Here is a 27,151-nt window from a genome sequence, read left to right as displayed (position 1 = left end):
CCACATTCTTTTTATTACCACACATCTTTCTTACCCTTTCATTACTTAATCGATTAAACCACCTCACACCACATTCTGTCCTCAAACATTTCATTTCCAATACATCCACCCTCCTCCACACAACCCTATCTATAGCCCATGCCTCGCAACATATAACATTGTTGGAACCACTATTCCTTCAAACATACCCATTTTTGCTCTCCGAGATAATGTTGTCACCTTCCACACATTCTTCAATGCTCCCAGAACCTTTACCCCCTCCCCAACCCTGTCACTCACTTCTGCTTCCATGGTTCCATCCACTGCTAAGTCCACTCCCAGATATCTATAACACTTCACTTCCTCCTGTTTTTCTCCATTCAAACTTAATTCCCAATTGACTTGTTCCTCAACCCTACTGAACCTATTAACCTTGCTCTTATTCACATTTACTCTCAGCTTTCTTCTTTTGCATACTTTACCAAACTCAGTCACCAACTTCAGCAGGTTCTCACATGAATCAGCCACCAGTGCTGTATTATCAGTGAACAACAACTGACTCACTTCCCAAGCCCTGTCATCCACAACAGACTGCATATTTGCCCATCTCTCCAAAACTCTTGCATTCACCTCCCTGACAGCCCCATCCATAAACAAAGTGAACAACCATGGAGACATCACACACCCCTGCCACAAACCGCCATTCACTAGGAACCAATCACTTTCCTCTCTTCCTAGTCATACACATGCCTTACATCCTTGATAAGAACTTTTCATTGCTTTTAGCAACTTACATCCCACACTATATACTCTTAATACCTGCTTTTAGCAACTTACATCCCACACCATATACTCTTAATACCTGCTTTTAGCAACTTACATCCCACACCATATATTCTTAATACCTACCACAAAGCATCTCTATCAACTCTATCATATGCCTTCTCCAGATCCATAAATGCTACATACAAATCCATTTGTTTTTCTAAGTATTTCTCACATACATTCTTCAAAGCAAAGACCTGATCCACACATCCTCTACCACTTCTGAAACCACACTGCCCCTCCCCAATCTGATACTTCATACATCCCTTTACCCTCACAATCAATACCCTCCCATATGATTTCCCAGGAATATTCAACAGACTTATACCTCTGTAATTTGAACACTCTCCTTTATACACTTTACCTTTGTACAATGGCACTATGCATGCATTCCACCAATCCTCAGGCACTTCACCATGAACTATACATACATTGAATATCCTTAACAAACAGTCAACAACACAGTTGCCCACTTCTTTAACAAATTCCACTGCAATACCATCCAAACCCGCCGCCATGCTGGCTTTTATCTTCCGCAAATGTTTCACTACCTCTTCTCTGTTTACCAAACCATTCTCCCAGACCCTCCCACTTTGCACACCACCTTGACCAAAACCCCCTATATCTGCCACTCTATCATCAAACACATTTAACAAACCTTCAAAATACTCACTCCATCTCCTTCTCACTTCACCACTACTTGTTATTACCTCCCCATTAGCCTCTTCACTGATGTTCCCATTTGTTCTCTTGTCTTATGCACTTTATTACTTCCTTTTAAAACATCTTTTTATTCTCCCTAAAATTTAATGATACTCTCTCACCCCAACTCTCATTTGTCCTCTTTTTCACCTCTTGCATCTTTCTCTTGATCTTTTGCTTCTTTCTTTTATGTATATCCCAGTCATTCGCAGTACTTCCCATGCAAAAATTGTCCAAACGCCTCTCTCTTCTTCACTAACAATCTTCTTCATCCCACCACTCACTAACCTTTCTAATCTGCCCACGTCCCACCTTTCCCATGCCACAAGCATCTTGTGCACAAGCCCTCACTGCTTCCCTAAATACATCCTGTTCCTCCCCCACTCCACTTATGTCATTTGCTCTCACCTTTTTCCATTCTGGACTCAGTCTCTCATGGTACTTCCTCACACAAGTCTCCTTTCCAAGCTCACTTCCTCTCACCACTCTCTTCACCCCAACATTCTTCTTTTCTGAAAACCTGTACAAATCTTCACCTTCGCCTCCACGAGATAATGATTAGACATCCCTCCAATTGCCCCTCTCAACACATTAACATCCAAAAGTCTCTCTTTCACGCACCTATCAATTAACACGTAATCCAATTACGCTTTCTTGCCATCTCTCCTACTTACATATGTGTACTTATATGTATCTCTCTTTTTAAACCAGGTATTTCCAATCACCAGTTCTTTTTCAGCACACAAATCTACAAGCCCTTCACCATTTCCATTTACAACACTGAACACCCCATGTACACCAATTATTCCCTCAACTGCCACATTACTCACCTTTGCATTCAATCATCCATTACTATAACCCGGTCTCATGCATCAAAGCTTCTAACACGCTCAGCTACTCCCAAAACACTTGCCTCTCATGATCTTTCTTCTCATGCCCAGGTGCATATGCACCAATAATCACCCATCTCTCTCCATCCACTTTCAGTTTTACCCATATCAATCTTGAGTTTACTTTCTTACACTCTATCACATCCTCCCACAACTCCTGCTTCAGTAGTGCTCCTCCTTCCTTTGCTCCTGTCCTCTCACTAACCCCTGACTTTGCTCCCAAGACATTCCCAATCCACTCTTCCCTTTTACCCTTGAGCTTCGTTTCACTCAGAGCCAAAACATCCAGGTTCCTTTCCTCAAACATACTACCTATCTCTCCTTTTTTCTCATCTTGGTTACATCCACACATAATTAGACACCCCAATCTCCGCCTTTGAGGAGAATGAGCACTACCCACGTGACTCCTTCTATTTCCCCTTTTAGAAAGTTAAAACACAAGGAGGGTTATTTATTTATCTATTTATTCATTAATTTTTTGTACTTGATCGCTGTTTCTTGCACCAGCGAGGTACCACCAGGAAACAGACGAAGAAACATCCATCCACTTGCATACACACATGTATACATACATGATAAGTTCCCAAGTGCACTTTTGTATAATGATCACATCATCAGGGGAGATACAAGGACAAGGAAGAAGACACCGAACAGTTAGTTGACATACAAGGAAGGGACATGGCTAAGACGCCATTGGTAAACAAGCATTACTGGATGGTGGTGTTCGGGTCTGGCAACATGCCTAAGATTTTTATTAAGGAAAGTATTTACAAGTTTAGCCAATGACAAAGCTATCCAGTTTGTATAGCCTTTACTAATATTAATGTTACAATTCTTTGTGTATTTGATAATAGAAGATTCATTGATATTTCTTGTGGTAAAGGAGTTACAGTTAATAACTGAATTAATGTTACTCCAGTCAGTACAAAGGTCATAATGTTTAACATGATTGAACAAGCCGTTTGATCCTTGTCCTGTTCTATTACTATATTTATGTTGCTTAAGTCTGACATAGAGGTCCTTACCAGTCTGCCCAACATAAAACATATTACAGTTTTTACTCACAGCCCACAGAATTTTCTGGTGTGTTTTTAATTAAGATATTCTTTATAGTATTGTTATTCCTGAAGGCTACATTTGCATTAAAGGATTTAAGCAACTAGGAAGTAATGTAAAATTATCACTAAAAGGGAGAACAAATAGATTCTTGGTATCAAGGGGAGGTTTGGATTAAACTCTATAAAATGATGTCTCTGCCAACTTAAAGGATTTTTCATTGAAAGATTTAGGATACTTTCACCTGGATCCAATAGAATATATCTTATCAAACTCATCATCAATAACCTCTGGAATGCATATATGTAATGCCATAAGGAACATCAACTGGAATGATGATAGAATAACTCTGTCATGTTGAACTGAATTATAATGAATATAAGAATAAATGGTGGTGGGTTTTCTGCATATGCTAAAGTTAAACATGTTTCTATCCTTGTGGAACATGCAACCTAAAAATGGTAACATACAATCATTTTCCACTTCCACAGTGAAGTTGATAGAAGGTACTAAATTGGTAAGTAAAGGGTGAAATGTTTGTAGATTTTCGTTTGTTGGCCAAACACAAAGAACATCATTTACATACTTTAACCAAATTGCCTGTGAGGGTAAGATATTCTTTAGTAATTTTGTCTCAAAGAATTCCATGTAAATATTACTTAATACTGGTGAAAGAGGGTTTCCCATCTCCATACCAAATTTCTAAGTATACTCTTCTCCTTTAAATTGAAATACACAGTCTTTTATACACAACTTTATCAATTCAGTCAACACAGAATTTGAAACAGGTAAATCAAGATTATCCAAGACATCAACCAAATAATCTAAGAGGTCATCAGCTGGAGCTTTTGTTAACAAAGATGACACCAAAACTTGCTAGTTTGAAATCAAAATGAACATGGATATCTTTAAACTTGTTAACTAAATCTACATTGTTCATGATATTAGAATTTGATATCTTACCAACTTGTGGGCTTAATAATGAGATACCAGCCATTTCGATGATTTATATGCGATTGAGCCAACTGAACTCACCATGGGTCTTGCAGGAAAGTTTGGCTTATGTGTTTTGATTGTCCATACATATATGGCAGTGAAGGGGACAATGATAAAAATCTTGTAATGAGAGAATCATTACCTTTCAACAACAGCTTCAGGTGTATCATCACATGAAAGATCATTCATTTTTGATAAATATTTAACTGTCCATAGTCACAACTGGGTTAGTCTTGTGTACTTTAGTTATTTTTTTTTTTTTTTTTATACTTTGTCGCTGTCTCCCGCGTTTGCGAGGTAGCGCAAGGAAACAGACGAAAGAAATGGCCCAACCCACCCCCATACACATGTATATACATACGTCCACACACGCAAATATACATACCTACACAGCTTTCCATGGTTTACCCCAGACGCTTCACATGCCTTGATTCAATCCACTGACAGCACGTCAACCCCGGTATACCACATCGCTCCAATTCACTCTATTCCTTGCCCTCCTTTCACCCTCCTGCATGTTCAGGCCCCGATCACACAAAATCTTTTTCACTCCATCTTTCCACCTCCAATTTGGTCTCCCTCTTCTCCTTGCTCCCTCCACCTCCGACACATATATCCTCTTGGTCAATCTTTCCTCACTCATCCTCTCCATGTGCCCAAACCACTTCAAAACACCCTCTTCTGCTCTCTCAACCACGCTCTTTTTATTTCCACACATCTCTCTTACCCTTACGTTACTCACTCGATCAAACCACCTCACACCACACATTGTCCTCAAACATCTCATTTCCAGCACATCCATCCTCCTGCGCACAACTCTATCCATAGCCCACGCCTCGCAACCATACAACATTGTTGGAACCACTATTCCTTCAAACATACCCATTTTTGCTTTCCGAGATAATGTTCTCGACTTCCACACATTCTTCAAGGCCCCCAGAATTTTCGCCCCCTCCCCCACCCTATGATCCACTTCCGCTTCCATGGTTCCATCCGCTGCCAGATCCACTCCCAGATATCTAAAACACTTCACTTCCTCCAGTTTTTCTCCATTCAAACTCACCTCCCAATTGACTTGACCCTCAACCCTACTGTACCTAATAACCTTGCTCTTATTCACATTTACTCTTAACTTTCTTCTTACACACACTTTACCAAACTCAGTCACCAGCTTCTGCAGTTTCTCACATGAATCAGCCACCAGCGCTGTATCATCAGCGAACAACAACTGACTCACTTCCCAAGCTCTCTCATCCCCAACAGACTTCATACTTGCCCCTCTTTCCAAAACTCTTGCATTTACCTCCCTAACAACCCCATCCATAAACAAATTAAACAACCATGGAGACATCACACACCCCTGCCGCAAACCTACATTCACTGAGAACCAATCACTTTCCTCTCTTCCTACACGTACACATGCCTTACATCCTCGATAAAAACTTTTCACTGCTTCTAACAACTTTCCTCCCACACCATATATTCTTAATACCTTCCACAGAGCATCTCTATCAACTCTATCATATGCCTTCTCCAGATCCATAAATGCTACATACAAATCCATTTGCTTTTCTAAGTATTTCTCACATACATTCTTCAAAGCAAACACCTGATCCACACATCCTCTACCACTTCTGAAACCACACTGCTCTTCCCCAATCTGATGCTCTGTACATGCCTTCACCCTCTCAATCAATACCCTCCCATATAATTTACCAGGAATACTCAACAAACTTATACCTCTGTAATTTGAGCACTCACTCTTATCCCCTTTGCCTTTGTACAATGGCACTATGCACGCATTCCGCCAATCCTCAGGCACCTCACCATGAGTCATACATACATTAAATAACCTTACCAACCAGTCAACAATACAGTCACCCCCTTTTTTAATAAATTCCACTGCAATACCATCCAAACCTGCTGCCTTGCCGGCTTTCATCTTCCGCAAAGCTTTCACTACCTCTTCTCTGTTTACCAAATCATTTTCCCTAACCCTCTCACTTTGCACACCACCTCGACCAAAACACCCTATATCTGCCACTCTATCATCAAACACATTCAACAAACCTTCAAAATACTCACTCCATCTCCTTCTCACATCACCACTACTTGTTATCACCTCCCCATTTGCGCCCTTCACTGAAGTTCCCATTTGCTCCCTTGTCTTACGCACTTTATTTACCTCCTTCCAGAACATCTTTTTATTCTCCCTAAAATTTAATGATACTCTCTCACCCCAACTCTCATTTGCCCTTTTTTTCACCTCTTCAAATTGTAAATAGCACTGATGAATGTTTTTAGACAGTTTGGAACAATTGGTTTTGACAAAGTAGTACACACTACACTTTTACAAATGTAAAGTATAGTAAAGTGATTTAATGATGAAGTGAACATTTGTAAAGGTTTAGTGTATGCCTTGTATACGATGAAATGTGGTAAGGCAACTAAAGTAGATGGTATTGCATTTAAATTTCTTAAGGAAGGGGTGACTTTGTTGTGGATTGGTTATACAGGATTTTCTGCATATGTATGGATCATGTAAGGTGGCAGAGGATTGCAAAATGCATGTATAGAGCCAATGAATAAAGGGAATAGGGTCAAAGATCAGTGTTCAAACTTCAGAGGTATAAGTTTGTTGAGTGTACTAGGTAACTTGTAGGGAAAGCAGGGACTAAGAAGGCGAAGGCATGTACAGAGTATCGAACTTGGGTGGAACAATGTGGTTACAGAAATTGTAGAGGTATGAAGAAGAAATCAGTTGAAACTTTAAGTATACTTGATGTCTGGTTTTATATGTTTAACTGGATGTTCTAGATGCAGTCAGTGAGGTGAGCGAAGTGGCAAAACACATCAACCACAGTATCTGTAGGGCAGAGAGTCTGCAGCGTATGATGATGATTCAGCGTGCCTTCAAGCAGGATTACCCCAATATCATTGCCCCAGGACGACACCTACTGAAAGAAGGCATCCTTCACAAGGTGGGTATTTTATTTATTTTATTATAACTTTGTTAAAATGTTGAATGTTGAATGTGTTTGATGATAGAGTGGCAGATATAGAGTGTTTTGGTCGAGGTGGTGTGCAAAGTGAGAGGGTTAGGGAAAATGATTTGGTAAACAGAGAAGAGGTAGTAAAAGCTTTGCGGAAGATGAAAGCCGGCAAGGCAGCAGGTTTGGATGGTATTGCAGAAGAAGCTATTAAAAAAGGGGGTGACTGTATTGTTGACTGGTTGGTAAGGTTATTTAATGTATGTATTACTCATGGTGAGGTGCCTGAGGATTGGCGGAATGCGTGCATAGTGCCATTGTACAAAGGCAAAGGGGATAAGAGTGAGTGCTCAAATTACAGAGGTATAAGTTTGTTGAGTATTCCTGGTAAATTATATGGGAGGGTATTGATTGAGAGGGTGAAGGCATGTACAGAGCATCAGATTGGGGAAGAGCAGTGTGGTTTCAGAAGTGGTAGAGGATGTGTGGATCAGGTGTTTGCTTTGGAGAATGTATGTGAGAAATACTTAGAAAAGCAAATGGATTTGTATGTAGCATTTATGGATCTGGAGAAGGCATATGATAGAGTTGATAGAGATGCTCTATGGAAGGTATTAAGAATATATGGTGTGGGAGGCAAGTTATTAGAAGCAGTGAAAAGTTTTTATCAAGGATGTAAGGCATGTGTACATGTAGGAAGAGAGGAAAATGATTGGTTCTCAGTGAATGTAGGTTTGCGGCAGGGGTGTGTGATGTCTCCATGGTTGTTTAATTTGTTTATGGATGGGGTTGTTAGGGAGGTAAATGCAAGAGTTTTGGAAAGGGGCAAATATGAAGTCTGTTGTGGATGAGAGAGCTTGGGAAGTGAGTCAGTTGTTGTTCGCTGATGTTACAGCACTGGTGGCTGATTCATGTGAGAAACTGCAGAAGCTGGTGACTGAGTTTGGTAAAGTGTGTGAAAGAAGAAAGTTAAGAGTAAATGTGAATAAGAGCAAGGTTATTAGGTACAGTAGAGTTGAGGGTCAAGTCAATTGGGAGGTAAGTTTGAATGGAGAAAAACTGGAGGAAGTAAAGTGTTTTAGATATCAGGGAGTGGATCTGGCAGCGGATGGAAGTGGAAGTGAATCATAGGGTGGGAGAGGGGGCGAAAATCCTGGGAGCCTTGAAGAATGTGTGGAAGTCGAGAACATTATCTTGGAAAGCAAAAATGGGTATGTTTGAAGGAATAGTGGTTCCAACAATGTTGTATGGTTGCGAGGCGTGGGCTATGGATAGAGTTGTGCGCAGGAGGGTGGATGTGCTGGAAATGAGATGTTTGAGGACAATGTGTGGTGTGAGGTGGTTTGATCGAGTAAGTAATGTAAGGGTAAGAGAGATGTGTGGAAATAAAAAGAGCGTGGTTGAGAGAGCAGAAGAGGGTGTTTTGAAATGGTTTGGGCACATGGAGAGAATTAGTTAGGAAAGATTGACCAAGAGGATATATGTGTCGGAGATGGAGGGAACGAGGAGAAGAGGGAGACCAAATTGGAGGTGGAAAATATGGAGTGAAAAATATTTTGAGTGATCGGGGCCTGAACATGCAGAAGGGTGAAAGGCGAGCAAGGAATAGAGTGAATTGGATCGATGTGGTATACCGGTGTTGACGTGCTGTCAGTGGATTGAATCAGGGCATGTGAAGCGTCTGGGGTAAACCATGGAAAGTAGTGTGGGGCCTGGATGTGGAAAGGGAGCTGTGGTTTCGGGCATTATTGCATGACAGCTAGAGACTGAGTGTGAACGAATGGGGCCTTTGTTGTCTTTTCCTAGCGCTACCTCGCACACATGAGGGGGTAGGGGGATGGTATTCCATGTGTGGCGAGGTGGTGATGGGAATGAATAAAGGCAGACAGTGTGAATTGTGTGCATGGGTATATATGTATGTGTCTGTGTGTGTATATATATGTGTACATTGAGATGTATAGGTATGTATATTTGCGTGTGTGGACGTGTATGTATATACATGTGTATGGGGGTGGGTTGGGCCATTTCTTTCGTCTGTTTCCTTGCGCTACCTCGCAAACGCAGGAGACAGCGACAAAGCAAAATAAAATAAAATAAATTTAAAATATAACTTTGTTGATGCCTCCCGCTTTAGTGAGGTAGCGTTAGGAAACAGACAAAAGAATGGCCCAACCTACCCACATACACATGTATATACATACACGTCCACACATGCACATATACATACCTATACATTTCAACATATGCATATATATACATACACAGACATATACATATATACACATGTACATAATTCATACTTGCATACACATATACACATGTACATAATTCATACTTGCATACATATATACACATGTACTTAATTCATACTTGCTGCCTTTATTCATTCCCATCGCCACCTCACCACACATGAACTAACAACCCCCTCCCCCCGTAGGCGTGCGAGGTAGCGCTATGAGAAGACAGCACAGGCCACATTTGTTCGCACCCAGTCTCTAGCTGTCATGTGTAATGCACCAAAAGCACAGCTCCCTTTCCACATTAAGGCCCCACAAAACTTTCCATGGTTTACCCCAGACACTTCACATGCCCTGGTTCAATCCATTGACAGCACGTCGACCCCGGTATACCACATCGTTCCCATTCATTCTGTTCCTTGCACACCTTTCACCCTCCTGCATGTTCAGGTCCCGATCGCTCAAAATCTTTTTCACTCGATCTTTCTGCCTCCAATTTGGTCTCCCACTTCTCGTTCCCTCCACCTCTGACACATATATCCTCTTTGTCAGTTTCTCCTCACTTTTTCTCTCCATGTGACCAAACCATTACAATACACCCTCTTCTGCTCTCTCAACCACACTCTTCTATTGCCACACATCTCTCTTACCGTTTCATTACTTACTCGATCAAACCACCTCACACCACATATTGTCCTCAAACATCTTGTTTCCAATCCATCCACCCTCCACTCAACCCTATCTATAGCCCATGCCTCGCAACCATATAACATTGTTGGAACCACTATTCCTTCCAACATATCCATTTTTGCTTTCCAAGATAATGTTCTCGCCTCAAATACATTTTTCAGTGCTTCCAGAACTTTTGCCCCCTCCCCCACTCTGTGACTCACTTCCACTTCCATGATTCTATCCGCTGCCAAATCCACTTCCAGATATCTAAAACACTTCACTTCCTCCAGTTTTTCTCCATTCAAACTTACCTCCCTATTGACTTGCTCTTATTCATATTTACTCTCAGCTTTCTTCTTTCACACATTTTACCAAACTCAGTCACCAGCTTCTGCAGTTTTTCACCGGAATCAGCCACCAGTGCCGTATCATCAGTGAACAACAACTGACTCACTTCTCAAGCCCTCTCATCAACAACAGACTGCGTACTTGCCCCTCTTTCCAAAACTCTTGCATTAACCTCCCTAACAACCCCATCCATAAACAAATTAACCATGGAGACATCACACACCCCTGCCGCAAACTGACATTCACTGAGAACCAATTACTTTTCTCTCTTCCTACTCGTACACATGCCTTACATCCTCGATAAAAACTTTTCACTGCTTCTAGCAACTTGCCTCCCACACCATACACTCTTAATACCTTCCACAGAGCATTTCTATCAACTCTATTATATGCCTTCTCCAGATCTATAAATGCTACATACACATCCATTTGTTTTTCTAAGTATTTCTCACATACATTCTTCAAATCAAACACCTGATCCACACATCCTCTACCACTTCTGAAGCCATGCTGCTCTTCCCCAATCTGATGCTCTGTACATGCCTTCACCCTCTCAATCAATACCCTCCCATTTGATTTCCCAGGAATACTCAACAAACTTATACCTTTGTAATTTAAACACTCACCTCTATCCCCTTTGTCTTTGTACAATGGTAGTATGCATGCATTCCGCCAATCCTCTGGCACTTCACCATGAGCCATACATACATTGAATATCCTCACCAACAAGTCAACAACACAGTCACCCCCTTTTTTAAGTAGATTCCACTGCAATACCATCCAAATCTGCCGCCTTGCCGGCTTTCATCTTCTGCAAAGCTTTCACTACCTCTTCTCTGTTTACCGAATCATTCTCCCTGACCCTCTCACTTTGCACACCACCTCGACCAAAACACCTTATATCTACCACTCTATCATCTAACACATTCAACAATCCTTCAAAATACTCACTCCATCTCCTCTTATCACCGCTACTTGTTATTACCTCACCATTAGCCCCCTTCACCAATGTTTCCATTTGTTTTCTTTTCTTACGCACTTTATTTACCTTCTTCCAAAATATCTTTTTATTCTCCCTAGAATTTAATGATACTCTCTCACCCCCAACTCTCGTTTGCCCTCTTTTTCACTGGAAAATTCATTACCGATTATTAGTATGTTCTGTCTTATATGATAAACAAATTTGTGTCATAATAAGTATAATTCATTAATGATTTTTTTCATAACAAGAAAAGTGTAAATGTGTGAAAATTATGAGCTGCTCCAATCAAATGCAGCATTGTCAAAGTCAGATGGACACTGGCAACAGTGCCTCCACTTGAACAAGAAATAGCTTTTCCTGTCTAATTTTAGTCACTTTTCAGTGCTGGAAAAGTTAGTGACCATAGAATCACTCCCCTTATTATGCAAAGACAGATGATCTTTGTCAAATGATTTGGGATCGTCTTCTGTCTGGTCCTCTAAATATATCTAAAAGCCGTTCAGATTCTTTCCTTGAAAACTCACAAGAATGTGGTACCTTTATTATAGATGAAAGATAAAAACTAGGCAACCACCCAAGCTTGGTAGGCAGCCTTAAAATAGAGGCTCAACACTCTACACATAAATTTCCATCTGGAGAAGTTGCTTACCCTGCATGAATATCCATCGAGAGGAGTTATGGGGCGATGATATGTTAAGGGCAAAAAATGTAAATCTTTAATGACCCTAAAGCCCTTACATTGGAAAGGAAAGTGTTGAATGGCTTGAATGCAGACTAAAGTGTAGAGACTGAGGGTTGTCAATTTTAGGAGATTATACCTAGACAATTGTAAGCTTGAACATACAGCATAATTTTTTTTATTAAGCATAACATGAGCATTCAGTATGAAAGTTACCTTTGTGTTCTGATACTCTGATTATTCCACAGGTTTCTCGCAGTGGTAACACCTCACAACCACGGCTAATTTTCCTTTTCTCGGACATTCTTCTGTACACCAAGTTACCATCAGTAAACTTCACTGCCCTCTCCTCCAGGAGGTATAATACATTTTTCAAAGTATTTCTAGGGGTGTTCTTTAAGTGCTCAAGAAGCTAGCTAGATCCACCCAGTGGACATAGGTACATCTTTTTGATGGAGGCTTGTTCTTAATGGTGCATTTTTGATAAGGTATCAGCAATAGTTATCTACCATGTGTAGAAATATTTAATTTGAAAGCAGTAATTTTTCACTGTCTTCGTTTTCTTCATGTCCAAACATGTCACCAAGACAGATATTGAAATGGGTCCTGTTTCATTATTCATTATTCTTATCTCCCAAGATTGCTTGATGTTGTAGGTCAAACTGCTCTCATGTGTGTTGAAATTGTGCCAGGAACATATTTACTCCTTCATCCATTCCTCTCACTACTCTATCCCACAGGAAACAGCATCGCTACCCACTGCTTCAGTGAGTTGGTGCTAGGAAAACAGACAAAAAGGCCACATTTGTTCACACTTGGTCTCTAGCTGTCATGTGTATTGTACCGAAACCACAGCTCCCTACCCACAGACCTTTCCATGGTTTACCCCAGACGTTTCACATGCCATGGTTCAGTCCATTGACAGCACGTCAACCCCAGTATACCACATCGTTCCAATTCTCTCTATTCCTTGCACGCCTCTCGTCTTTCTGTATGTTCAGGCCCCGATTGCTCCTTTCTTCTCATTTTGGTTACATCCACACACATTCTTACACCCCATTCTGAGCCTTAGAGGAGGATAAGCACTCCCTGCTTGACTCCTGTTTCTGCTTTTAGAAATTGAAAATACAAGGAGGGAAGGGTTACCAGCCCCCCACTCCCACCCCCTTTTGTTGCCTTCTGAATGTGTGTGGATGTAATCAAGATGAGAAGAATGGAGAGTTAGGTGGTGTGTTTCATGAAAGAAACCTGGATGTTCTGGCTCTGAGTGAAACGAAGCACAAGAGTAGAGATGGAGGGTGGTTTGGAAAAGTCTTGGGAATAAAGTCAGGGGTTGGTGAGAGGACAAGAGCTAAGGAAGGCATAGCAATGCTCCTGAAGCAGTTGTGGGAGTGTGTAATAGAGTGCAAGAAAGTAGATTCTAGATTGATGTGGGTAAAACTAAAAGTGGATGGAGAGAGATGGGTGGTTATTGGTGCTCATGCACCAGGTCATGAAAAGATAGATCATGAGAGGCGAGTGTTTTGGGAGCAGCTGAGTGAGTGTCAGCAGATTTGATGCATGAGACCTGGTATTAGTGATAGGTAATTTAAATGCAAAGGTGAATAATGTGGCAGTTGAGGATATAATTGGTGTACATGAGGTATTCAGTGTTGTGAATGGAAATGGTGTGGAGCTTGTGGATTTGTGTGCTGAAAAAAGGCTGGTGATTGGGAGTAGCTGGTCTAAAAGGAGGTATATACATAAGTACATGTATGTGAGTAGGAGAGATGGTGAAAGGGCATTATTGGATTATGTGTTAATTGATTGGGGTGTAAAAGAGAGACTTTTGGATGTTAATGTGCTGAGAAAGGCAGCTGGAAGGATGTCTGATCACTGTCTAGTGGAGGCAAAGGTGAGGATATGTAGAGGTTTTCAAAAAAAGAAGAATGTTGGGGAGAAGAGAGTGGTGAGAATAAGTGAGCTTGGAAAGGAGACTTGTCTGAGGAAGTACCAAGAGAGAATGAGTGTTGAATGGCAAAAGGTGAGAGCACATGATGTGAAGGGAGTGGATGAGGAATGGGGTGTATTTAGGGAAGCATTGATGGTATGTGCAAAAGATGCATGTGGCATGAGAAAGGTGGGAGGTAGGCAGGTTAGAAAGGGTAGTGAGTGGTGGGATGAGAAAGTAAAGTTGTTAGTGAAAGAGAAGAGAGAGAGGCGATGAGAAGAGAATGCAGCATGAGATCAAGAGGAAGGTGCAAGGGTTGAAAAAGAGGGCAAATGAGAGTTGGGGTGAAAGAGTATCATTAAACTTAGGGAGAATAAAAAGGTGTTTTGGAAGGAGGTAAATAATGTGCGAAAGACAAGAGAACAAATGGGAACATTAGTGAAGGGGGCAGAGTGGAAGTAATGACAAGTAGTGGTGAAGTAAGGAGTTGGAGTGAGTAATTTGAAGGTTTTTTAAATGTGGCAGATGTAGGGTGTTTTGGTCGGGGTGGTTTGCAAAGTGAGAGGGTCAGGGAGAATGGTTTGATTAAAAGAGAAGAGGTAGTGAAAGCTTTGTGGGAGATGAAATCTGGCACGGTGGTGGGTTTGGATGGTATGGCAATAGAATTTATTGAGAAAGGGGGTGACCGTGTTTTTGACTATTTGGTAAGGATATTCAATATATGTATGGTTCCTGGTGAAGTGCCTTGGGTTGGCAGAATGCATGCATAGTGTCATTGGACAAAGGCAAAGGGAATAAAGGTGAGTGTTCAAATTACAGAGGCATAAGTTTGTTGAGTATTCATGGGAAATTATATGGGAGGGTATTGATTGAGAGGGTGAAGGCATGTACGGAGTACCTGGTTGGGGAGGAGCAGTGTGGTTACAGAAGGGGTAGAGGATATGTGGATCAGGTGTTTGATTTGAAGAATGTGTGTGAGAAATACTTAGAAAAACAGATGGATTTGTATGTAGCATTTATGGATCTGGAGAAGGCATATGATAGGGTTGATAGAGATGCTTTGTGGAAAGTTTTTAGAGTTTATGGTGTGGGAGGTAAGCTGCTAGAAGCAGTGAAACGTTTTTACCAAGGATTTAAGGCATGTGTATGAGAAGGAAGAGAGGAGATTGATTGGTTCCCAGTGAAGGTTGGTCTGCAACAGGGGTGTGTGATATTTTCATAGTTGTTTTGGAGGGTTTGAAAAGTTTTGGAGAGAGGGGCGAGTATGCAGTCCTTTGAGGATGAGAGAGGCTGGGAAGTGAGTCAGGTGTTATTCACCAGTGATAGAACTTTAGTGGCTGATTCAAGTGAGAAACTACAGAAGTTCACAGACTTTTGAGTTTGGAAGTGTGTGAAAGGAGAGTTGAGAGTAAATGTGAATAAGGGCAGTGATATGAGGTTCGCTGGGGTTGAGGGACAAGTTAATTGGGATTTAGTTTGAATAGAGAGAAATTGGAAGAAGTGAAGTATAGGTACACCACTGATTTTCCGGCACTCTTGGTTCCAAAGCCATGCTGAATTAACCATTTTGCCTGACCAACCGTGCTCATGTAATAATAATTCATCAACACACCTTTAACCCACTAATTATACATCTCCCATGTGTCTAAAGTATACCATGGACTGCTAGAAATTTAGATTAAACAAATATCAAATGTAATTAAGATAAATGAAATATATTATACACTGCTCAAGACTGAGGTGCTTGTCACCTGTGAGTTTTGCAAATTCGTCCACATACTCAGCAGCTCCTTCATGCTTTGCAAACCGCTTTTCTCCGCACACTCTATTCATGGAAATTCCAAGATGCTTCTTGAATCTTTGAATCCATCCTTCACTATAGTCACGCTTATGTTGTAATTTAAGTTTTTTATAGAACAACTTACCCTGGTCCATTATCATCCTATGTGACAAGTCCACTCCGTCACTCTGACGCTGTCGAAACCATTGCATCATCACTCGATCATGCTCAGTACTCTTACCATCTTTCATAGTTTTTCTCTCATAATTTGCTTCTTAGAATTGCTGTCTGCATAGAATTTCAATATTTTCTCCCTTTGCTTCTTTATATCATAAACAGTTAATGAACCAGTACTGTAGATGTCACACAGCTTATGCACCGAAATGCCACGGTCCATTATTTTAACAGTTCTAATTTATCTTGGATTGATATGGACTGGTGTTTATGTTTGAAACCATGACTGACACTCTTATATGTCTTAGAAGCCATAGCTAGAGTTGAAATTTATGCAAAATACGCTAAAATATCACAGAATTGCGGTATCACCATTAACAAGTGAAGTGTAAAGAATTTAAATATGCACGCCCCTACACACAATGCCATCTGGGACCACCCAGTAAACTAGTCTGGTGGCCGCGGTGATTTCAAGTTCCCTCACGTAATTTTGTCCGGACTAAAGGAGGTGCTGAACCATCAGTTGCTGGAAAATTGGTGGTGTACCTGTATTCTAGATATCTGAGAGTGGACTTAGCAGCGAATGGAACCATGGAAGCTTAAGTGAGTCACAGGATGGGGGAGGGCGAGGGTTTTGGGAGCGATGAAGAATGTGTGGAAGGACAGAAAGTTATCTGATCAAGCAAAAATGGATAAGTTTGAAGGAATAGTGGTTCCATCAATATTACATGGTTGCGAGGCATGGACTATGGATAGGGTTTTATGGAGGACGGTGGATGTGTTGGAAATGAAATGTTTGAGGATATATGTGGTGGAGGTGGTTTGATTGAGTAAGAAATGAAAAGTTAAGAGAGATGTGTGGAAATGAAAAGAGTGCTGTTGAAAGAGCAGACTGGAGGGTGTGTTGAAATGGTTTGGATATATGAAGGGAAAGAGTGAGGAAAGATTGACCAAGAGGATATATGTGTCAGAGGTGGAGGGAACAACAAATGGGAGACCAAATTGAAGATAGAAGGATGGAGTGAAAAAGATTTTGAGCAATCGGAGCCTGAACATAAAATAGGGTGAAAGGCACGCAAGGAATAGAGTGAATTGGAACGATGTGTATACTGGGGTCGACATGCTGTCAGTGAACATGTGAAATGTCTGGAGTAAACCATGGAAAGGTCTGTGGGGCCTAGATGTGGACAGGGAGCTGTGGTTTTTGTTGCATTACACATGATAGCCAGAGACTGAGTGTGAATAAAGGTGGCGGGGTAGTGATGCTGTTTCCTTTGGGATGGGAGAGCACCAGGAATAGATTGAAGGCAAGCAAGTAGGAATGTGTACATCTATATATATGTATGTGTCTGTGTATGTTTATGTACATGTGTGGATGTGTATGTATATGCATGTGTATGTGGGTGGATTGGGCCATTCTTTCGTCTGTTTCCTTGCGCTACCTTGCTGATGCGGGAGACAGCGACAAAGTATATGAAAAAAGTAATGATTAGGGAGAAAGAATACGTCCCATGCATTCCTCACGTGTCGTAGAAGGCGACTAAAGGGGACGGGAGTGAGGGGCTGGAAACCCTCCCCTCCTTGTATTTTAACTTTCTAAAAGGGGAAACAGAAGAAGGAGTCACGCGGGGAGTGCTCATCCTCCTCGAAGACTTAGATTGGGGTGTCTAAATGTGTGTGGATGTAACCAAGATGAGAAAAAAAGGAGAGGTAGGTAGTATGTTTGAGGAAAGGAACCTGGATGTTTTGGCTCTGAGTGAAACGAAGCTCAAGGGTAAAGGGGAAGAGTGGTTTGGGAATCTCTTGCGAGTAAAGTCAGGGGTTAGTGAGAGGACAAGAGCAAGGGAAGGAGTAGCACTACTGGTTTGGGAATCTCTTGCGAGTAAAGTCAGGGGTTAGTGAGAGGACAAGAGTAAGGGAAGGAGTAGCACTACTCCTGAAAAAGGAGTGGTGTGAGTATGTGATAGAGTGTAAGAAAGTAAACTCTAGATTTATATGGGTAAAACTGAAAGTGGATGGAGAGAGATGGGTGATTATTGGTGCATATGCACCTGGGCATGAGAAGAAAGATTGTGAGAGGCAAGTGATTTGGGAGAAGCTGAGTGAATGTGTTAGTAGTTTTGATGCACGAGACCAGGTTCTAGTGATGGGTAATTTGAATGCAAAGGTGAGTAATGTGGAAGTTGAGGGAACAATTGTTGTACATGGGGTGTTCAGTGTTGTAAATGGAAATGGTGAAGAGCTTGTAGATTTATGTGCTGAAAAAGGACTGGTGATTGGGAATACATGGTTTAAAAAGAGAGATATACATAAGTATACGTATGTAAGTAGGAGAGATGGCCAGAGAGCGTTATTGGATTATGTGTTAATTGATAGGCGCGCGAGAGAAACTTTTGGATGTTGATATGCTGCGAGGTGCAACTAGAGGGATATCTCATGATTATCTTGTGGAGGCAAAGGTGAATATCTGTAGAGGTATTCAGAAAAGAAGAGAGAATGTTGGGGTGAAAAGAGTGGTGAGAGTAAGTGAACTTGGGAAGGAGACTTGTGTGAGGAAGTACCAGAAGAGACTGAGTACAGAATGGAAAAAGGTGAGAACAAATGAGGTAAGGGGAGTGGGGGAGGAATGGGATGTATTTAGGGAAGCAGTGATGGCTTGCGCAAGAGATGCTTGTGGCATGAAAAGCGTGGGAGATGGGCAGATTAGAAAGAGTAGTGAGTGGTGGGATGAAGAATAAAATTATTAATGAAAGAGAAGAGAGAGGCATTTAGACGATTTTTGCAGGGAAATAATGCGAATGAGCAGGAGATGTATAAAAGAAAGAGGCAGGTCAAGAAAAGGGTGGCAAGAAGTGAAAGAGGGCAAATGAGAGTTGGGGTGAGAGAGTATCATTAAATTTTAGGGAGGCTAAAAAGATGTTTTGGAAGGAGGTAAATAATATGTGCAAGGCAAGGGAACAAATGGGAACTTCAGTGAAGGGGTCTAATGGGGAGGTGATAACAAGTAGTGGTGATGTGAGGAGATGGAGTGGCTATTTTGAAGGTTTGTTGAATGTGTTTGATGATAGAGTGGCAGATATAGGGTGTTTTGGTCGAGGTGGTGTGGAAAGTGAGAGAGTTAGGGAAAATTATTTGGTAAACAGAGAAGAGGTAGTAAAAGCTTTGCGGAAGATGAAAGCCGGCAAGGCAGCAGGTTTGGATGGTATTGCAGTGGAATTTATTAAAAAAAGGGGGTGACTGTATTGTTGACTGGTTGGTAAGGTTATTCAGTGTATGTATGACTCATGGTGAGGTGCCTGAGGATTGGCGGAATGCTTGCATAGTGCCGTTGTACAAAGGCAAAGAGGATAAGAGTGAGTGCTCAAATTACAGAGGTATAAGTTTGTTGAGTATTCCTGGTAAATTATATGGAAGGGTATTGATTGAGAGGGTGAAGGCATGTACAGAGCATCAGATTGGGGAAGAGCAGTGTGGTTTCAGAAGTGGTAGAGGATGTGTGGATCAGGTGTTTGCTTTGGAGAATGTATGTGAGAAATACTTAGAAAAGCAAATGGATTTGTATGTAGCATTTATGGATCTGGAGAAGGCATATGATAGAGTTGATAGAGATGCTCTGTGGAAGGTATTAAGAATATATGGTGTGGGAGGCACGTTGTTAGAAGCAGTGAAGAGTTTTTATCAAGGATGTAAGGCATGTGTACGTGTAGGAAGAGAGGAAAGTGATTGGTTCTCATTGAATGTAGGTTTGCGGCAGGGGTGTGTGATGTCTCCATGATTGTTTAATTTGTTTATGGATGGGGTTGTTAGGGAGGTGAATGCAAGAGTTTTGGAAAGAGGGGCAAGTATGCAGTCTGTTGTGGATGAGAGAGCTTGGGAAGTGAGTCAGTTGTTGTTCGCTGATGATACAGTGCTGGAGGCTGATTCATGTGAGAAACTGCAGAAGCTGGTGACTGAGTTTGGTAAAGTGTGTGAAAGAAGAAAGTTAAGAGTAAGTGTGAATAAGAGCAAGGTTATTAGGTACGGTAGGGTTGAGGGTCAAGTCAATTGGGAGGTAAGTTTGAATGGAGAAAAACTGGAGGAAGTAAAGTGTTTTAGATATCTGGGAGTGGATCTGGCAGTGGATGGAAGCGGAAGGGGATCATAGGGAGGGGGAGGGGGCGAAAATCCTGGGAGCCTTGAAGAATGTGTGAAAGTCGAGAACATTATCTCGGAAAGCAAAAAAAAATGGGAATATTTGAAGGAATAGTGGTTCCAACAATGTTGCATGGTTGCGAGGCGTGGGCTATGGATAGAGTAGTGCGCAGGAGGGTGGATGTGCTGGAAATGAGATGTTTGAGGACAATATGTGGTGTGAGGTGGTTTGATCGAGTAAGTAATTTAAGGGTAAGAGAGATGTGTGGAAATAAAGAGAGTGCGGTTGAGAGAGCACAAGAGGGTGTTTTGAAATGGTTTGGGCACATGGAGAGAATTAGTTAGGAAAGATTGACCAAGAGGATATATGTGTCGGAGGTGGAGTGAACGAGGAGAAGTGGGAGACCAAATTGGAGGTGGAAAAATGGAGTGAAAAAGATTTTGAGTGATTGGGGCCTGAACATGCAGGAGGGTGAAAGACGAGCAAGGAGTAGAGTGAATTGGATCGATGTGGTATACCGGGGTCGACGTGCTGTCAATGGATTGAATCAGGTAATGTGAAGCGTCTGGGGTAAACCTTGGAAAGTTGTGTGGGGCCTGGATGTGGGAAGGGAGCTGTGGTTTCAGGCATTATTACATGACAGCTAGAGACTGAGTGTGAACGAATGTGGCCTTTGTTGTCTTTTCCTAGTGCCACCTTGCACACATGAGGGGGTAGGGGGATGTTATTCCATGTGTGGTGAGGTGGCGATGGGAATGAATAAAGGCAGTATGAATTTTGTACATGTCTATATGTATATGTCTGTGTGCGTATATATATGTGTACATTGTGATGTATAGGTATGTATATTTGCGTGTGTGGACGTGTATGTATATACATGTGTATGGGGGTGGGTTGGGCCATTTCTTTCGTCTGTTTCCTTGCACTACCTCGCAAACGCGGGAGACAGCGACAAAGTAAAATAGATAAATAAATAATAAATATATATATATATATATATATATATATATATATATATATATATATATATATATATATATATTTTATTTTATTTATTTTTTTATTATACTTTGTCGCTGTCTCCCGCGTTTGCGAGGTAGCGCAAGGAAACAGATGAAAGAAATGGCCCAACCCCCCCCCCATACACATGTATATACATACGTCCACACACGCAAATATACATACCTACACAGCTTTCCATGGTTTACCCCAGACGCTTCACATGCCTTGATTCAATCCACTGACAGCACGTCAACCCTGGTATACCACATCGCTCCAATTCACTCTATTCCTTGCCCTCCTTTCACCCTTCTGCATGTTCAGGCCCCGATCACACAAAATCTTTTTCACTCCATCTTTCCACCTCCAATTTGGTCTCCCTCTTCTCCTCGTTCCCTCCACCTCCGACACATATATTCTCTTGGTCAATCTTTCCTCACTCATTCTCTCCATGTGCCTGAACCATTTCAAAACACCCTCTTCTGCTCTCTCAACCACGCTCTTTTTATTTCCACACATCTCTCTTACCCTTACGTTACTTACTCGATCAAACCACCTCACACCACATATTGTCCTCAAACATCTCATTTCCAGCACATCCATCCTCCTGCGCACAACTCTATCCATAGCCCACGCCTCGCAACCATACAACATTGTTGGAACCACTATTCCTTCAAACATACCCATTTTTGCTTTCCGAGATAATGTTCTCGACTTCCACACATTCTTCAAGGCTCCCAGAATTTTCGCCCCCTCCCCCACCCTATGATCCCCTTCCGCTTCCATGGTTCCATCCGCTGCCAGATCCACTCCCAGATATCTAAAACACTTCACTTCCTCCAGTTTTTCTCCATTCAAACTCACCTCCCAATTGACTTGACCCTCAACCCTACTGTACCTAATAACCTTGCTCTTATTCACATTTACTCTTAACTTTCTTCTTTCACACACTTTACCAAACTCAGTCACCAGCTTCTGCAGTTTCTCACATGAATCAGCCACCAGCGCTGTATCATCAGCGAACAACAACTGACTCACTTCCCAAGCTCTCTCATCCCCAACAGACTTCATACTTGCCCCTCTTTCCAAAACTCTTGCATTCACCTCCCTAACAACCCCATCCATAAACAAATTAAACAACCATGGAGACATCACACACCCCTGCCGCAAACCTACATTCACTGAGAACCAATCGCTTTCCTCTCTTCCTACACGTACACATGCCTTACATCCTCGATAAAAACTTTTCACTGCTTCTAACAACTTGCCTCCCACACCATATATTCTTAATACCTTCCAAAGAGCATCTCTATCAACTCTATCATATGCCTTCTCCAGATCCATAAATGCTACATACAAATCCATTTGCTTTTCTAAGTATTTCTCACATACATTCTTCAAAGCAAACACCTGATCCACACATCCTCTACCACTTCTGAAACCAAACTGCTCTTCCCCAATCTGATGCTCTGTACATGCCTTCACCCTCTCAATCAATGCCCTCCCATATAATTTACCAGGAATACTCGACAAACTTATACCTCTGTAATTTGAGCACTCACTCTTATCCCCTTTGCCTTTGTACAATGGCACTATGCATGCATCTGCCAATCCTCAGGCACCTCACCATGAGTCATACATACATTGAATAACCTTACCAACCAGTCAACAATACAGTCACCCCCTCTTTTAATAAGTTCCACTGCAATACCATCCAAACCTGCTTCCTTGCCGGCTTTCATCTTCCGCAAAGCTTTTACTACCTCTTCTCTGTTTACCAAATCATTTTCCCAAACCCTCTCACTTTGCACACCATCTCGACCAAAACACCCTATATCTGCCACTCTATCATCAAAATCATATATATATATATATATATATATATATATATATATATATATATATATATATATATATTCCTTGGGGATAGGGGAGAAAGAATACTTCCCACATATTCCCTGGGTGTCGTAGAAGGCGACTAAAAGGGAAGGGAGCGGGGGGCTGGAAATCCTCCCCTCTCGTTTTTTGTTTTTTTTCAATTTTCCAAAAGAAGGAACAGAGAAGAGGGCCAGGTGAGGATATTCCCTCAAAGGCCCAGTCCTCTGTTCTTAACGCTACCTTGCTATCGCGGGAAATGGCGAATAGTATGAAAAAAAAAAAAAAAAATATATATATATATATATATATATATATATATATATATATATATATATATATACATATAAACACCTTTCTTTCCTTCCCCGGGATCCCTCTCTGTACGGTTCTTTTAGCACTCAGGAGGATGGCCTGACATCCACTAGATGAACTACTCCAAAGGCATACACAAGAAGGAACAGAGAATTGGGCCAGGTGAGGGTATTCCCTCAAGGCCCAGTCCTCTGTTCTTAACGCTACCTCGCTAATGCGGGAAATGGCGAATAGTTTGAAAGAAAAGTAAGAAAGATATATATGTATATATATTTTTTTTTTTTTTTTTTCAAACTATTCGCCATTTCCCGCGTTAGCGAGGTAGCGTTAAGAACAGAGGACTGGGCCTTTGAGGGAACATCCTAACCTGGCCCCCTTCTCTGTTCCTTCTTTTGGAAAAAAAAAAAGAGAAGGGAGGATTTCCAGCCACCCGCTCCCTCCCCTTTTAGTCGCCTTCTACGACACGCAGGGAATACGTGGGAAGTATTCTTTCTCCCCTAACCCCAGGGATATATATATATATATATATATTTTTTTTTATTATACTTTGTCGCTGTCTCCCGCGTTTGCGAGGTAGCGCAAGGAAACAGACGAAAGAAATGGCCCAACCCACCCCCATACACATGTATATACATACGTCCACACACGCAAATATACATACCTACACAGCTTTCCATGGTTTACCCCAGACGCTTCACATGCCTTGATTCAATCCACTGACAGCACGTCAACCCCGGTATACCACATCGCTCCAATTCACTCTATTCCTTGCCCTCCTTTCACCCTCCTGCATGTTCAGGCCCCGATCACACAAAATCTTTTTCACTCCATCTTTCCACCTCCAATTTGGTCTCCCTCTTCTCCTCGTTCCCTCCACCTCCGACACATATATCCTCTTGGTCAATCTTTCCTCACTCATTCTCTCCATGTACCCAAACCATTTCAAAACACCCTCTTCTGCTCTCTCAACCACGCTCTTTTTATTTCCACACATCTCTCTTACCCTTACGTTACTCACTCGATCAAACCACCTCACACCACACATTGTCCTCAAACATCTCATTTCCAGCACATCCATCCTCCTGTGCACAACTCTATCCATAGTCCACGCCTCGCAACCATACAACATTGTTGGAACCACTATTCCTTCAAACATACCCATTTTTGCTTTCCGAGATAATGTTCTCGACTTCCACACATTCTTCAAGGCTCCCAGAATTTTCGCCCCCTCCCCCACCCTATGATCCACTTCCGCTTCCATGGTTCCATCCTCTGCCAGATCCACTCCCAGATATCTAAAACACTTCACTTCCTCCAGTTTTTCTCCATTCAAACTCACCTCCCAGTTGACTTGACCCTCAACCCTACTGTACCTAATAACCTTGCTCTTATTCACATTTACTCTTAACTTTCTTCTTTCACACACTTTACCAAACTCAGTCACCAGCTTCTGCAGTTTCTCACATGAATCAGCCACCAGCGCTGTATCATCAGCAAACAACAACTGACTCACTTCCCAAGCTCTCTCATCCCCAACAGACTTCATACTTGCCCCTCTTTCCAAAACTCTTGCATTCACCTCCCTAACAACCCCATCCATAAACAAATTAAACAACCATGGAGACATCACACACCCCTGCCGCAAACCTACATTCACTGAGAACCAATCACTTTCCTCTCTTCCTTCACGTACACATGCCTTACATCCTCGATAAAAACTTTTCACTGCTTCTAACAACTTGCCTCCCACACCATATATTCTTAATACCTTCCACAGAGCATCTCTATCAACTCTATCATATGCCTTCTCCAGATCATAAATGCTACATACAAATCCATTTGCTTTTCTAAGTATTTCTCACATACATTCTTCAAAGCAAACACCTGATCCACACATCCTCTACCACTTCTGAAACCACACTGCTCTTCCCCAATCTGATGCTCTGTACATGCCTTCACCCTCTCAATCAATACCCTCCCATATAATTTGCCAGGAATACTCAACAAACTTATACCTCTGTAATTTGAGCACTCACTCTTATCCCCTTTGCCTTTGTACAATGGCACTATGCAAGCATTCCGCCAATCCTCAGGCACCTCACCATGAGTCATACATACATTAAATAACCTTACCAGCCAGTCAACAATACAGTCACCCCCTTTTTTAATAAATTCCACTGCAATACCATCCAAACCTGCTGCCTTGCCGGCTTTCATCTTCCGCAAAGCTTTTACTACCTCTTCTCTGTTTACCAAATCATTTTCCCTAACCCTCGCACTTTGCACACCACCTCGACCAAAACACCCTATATCTGCCACTCTATCATCAAACACATTCAACAAACCTTCAAAATACTCACTCCATCTCCTTCTCACATCACCACAACTTGTTATCACCTCCCCATTTGTGCCCTTCACTGAAGTTCCCATTTGCTCCCTTGTCTTACGCACTTTATTTACCTCCTTCCAGAACATCTTTTTATTCTCCCTAAAATTTAATGATACTCTCTCACCCCAACTCTCATTTGCCCTTTTTTTCACCTCTTGCACCTTTCTCTTGACCTCCTGTCTCTTTCTTTTATACGTCTCCCACTCGATTGCATTTTTTCCCAGCAAAAATCGTCCAAATGCCTCTCTCTTCTCTTTCACTAATACTCTTACTTCTTCATCCCACCACTCACTACCCTTTCTAATCAACCCACCTCCCACTCTTCTCATGCCACAAGCATCTTTTGCGCAATCCATCACTGATTCCCTAAATACATCCCATTCCTCCCCCACTCCCCTTACTTCCATTGTTCTCACCTTTTTCCATTCTGTACTCAGTCTCTCCTGGTACTTCCTCACACAAGTCTCCTTCCCGAGCTCACTTACTCTCACCACCCTCTTCACCCCAACATTCACTCTTCTTTTCTGAAAACCCATACAAATCTTCACCTTAGCCTCCACAAGATAATGATATATATATATTATCCCTGGGGATAGGGGAGAAAGAATACTTCCCATATATTCCCTGCGTGTCGTAGAAGGCGACTAAAAGGGAAGGGAGCGGGGGGCTGGAAATCCTCCCATTGGTTTTTTTTTTTCCCAAAACAAGGAACAGAGAAGGGGGCCAGGTGAGGATATTCCCTCAAAGGCCCAGTTCTCTGTTCTTAACGCTACCTTGCTAATGCGGGAAATGGCGAATATTTTGAAAAAAAATATATATATATATTTTTTTTTTTTTTTTCAAAAGAAGGAACAGAGAATTGGGCCAGGTGAGGGTATTCCCTCAAAGGCCCAGTCCTCTGTTCTTAACGCTACCTCGCTAATGCGGGAAATGGCGAATAGTTTGAAAGAAAAAAAAGATATATATATATATATATATATATATATATATATATATATATATATATATATATATATATATATATATATATTACCTGGGGATAGGGGAGAAAGAATACTTCCCACGTATTCCCTGCGTGTCGTAGAAGGCGACTAAAAGGGAAGGGAGCGGGTGGCTGGAAATCCTCCCCTCTCAGTTTTTTTTAATTTTCTAAATGAAGGAACAGAGAAGGGGCCAGGTGAGGATATTCCCTCAAAGGTCC

General features: G+C 41.7%; 1 protein-coding gene across 4 annotated transcripts in view; it reads left to right on the top strand.

The window, feature by feature from the left end:
- LOC139746536 (rho guanine nucleotide exchange factor 39-like) overlaps positions 1 to 27,151 on the top strand; it is a 131,647-nt gene that overhangs the window by 31,842 nt on the left and 72,654 nt on the right. For all 4 annotated transcript variants that reach the window (XM_071657866.1, XM_071657869.1, XM_071657867.1 and 1 more), the window contains 2 exons: positions 7,266 to 7,429; positions 12,605 to 12,714. In XM_071657866.1, the coding sequence (XP_071513967.1) occupies positions 7,266 to 7,429; positions 12,605 to 12,714 (274 nt within the window). The remainder of the gene's footprint in view (positions 1 to 7,265; positions 7,430 to 12,604; positions 12,715 to 27,151) is intronic.

Source organism: Panulirus ornatus, chromosome 65 (genome assembly GCF_036320965.1).
Source record: "Panulirus ornatus isolate Po-2019 chromosome 65, ASM3632096v1, whole genome shotgun sequence".
Lineage (NCBI taxonomy): Eukaryota > Metazoa > Arthropoda > Malacostraca > Decapoda > Palinuridae > Panulirus > Panulirus ornatus.
The sequence above is the reverse complement of the archived record's forward strand: the minus strand, read 5'-3'. Positions and strand labels throughout refer to the sequence as shown.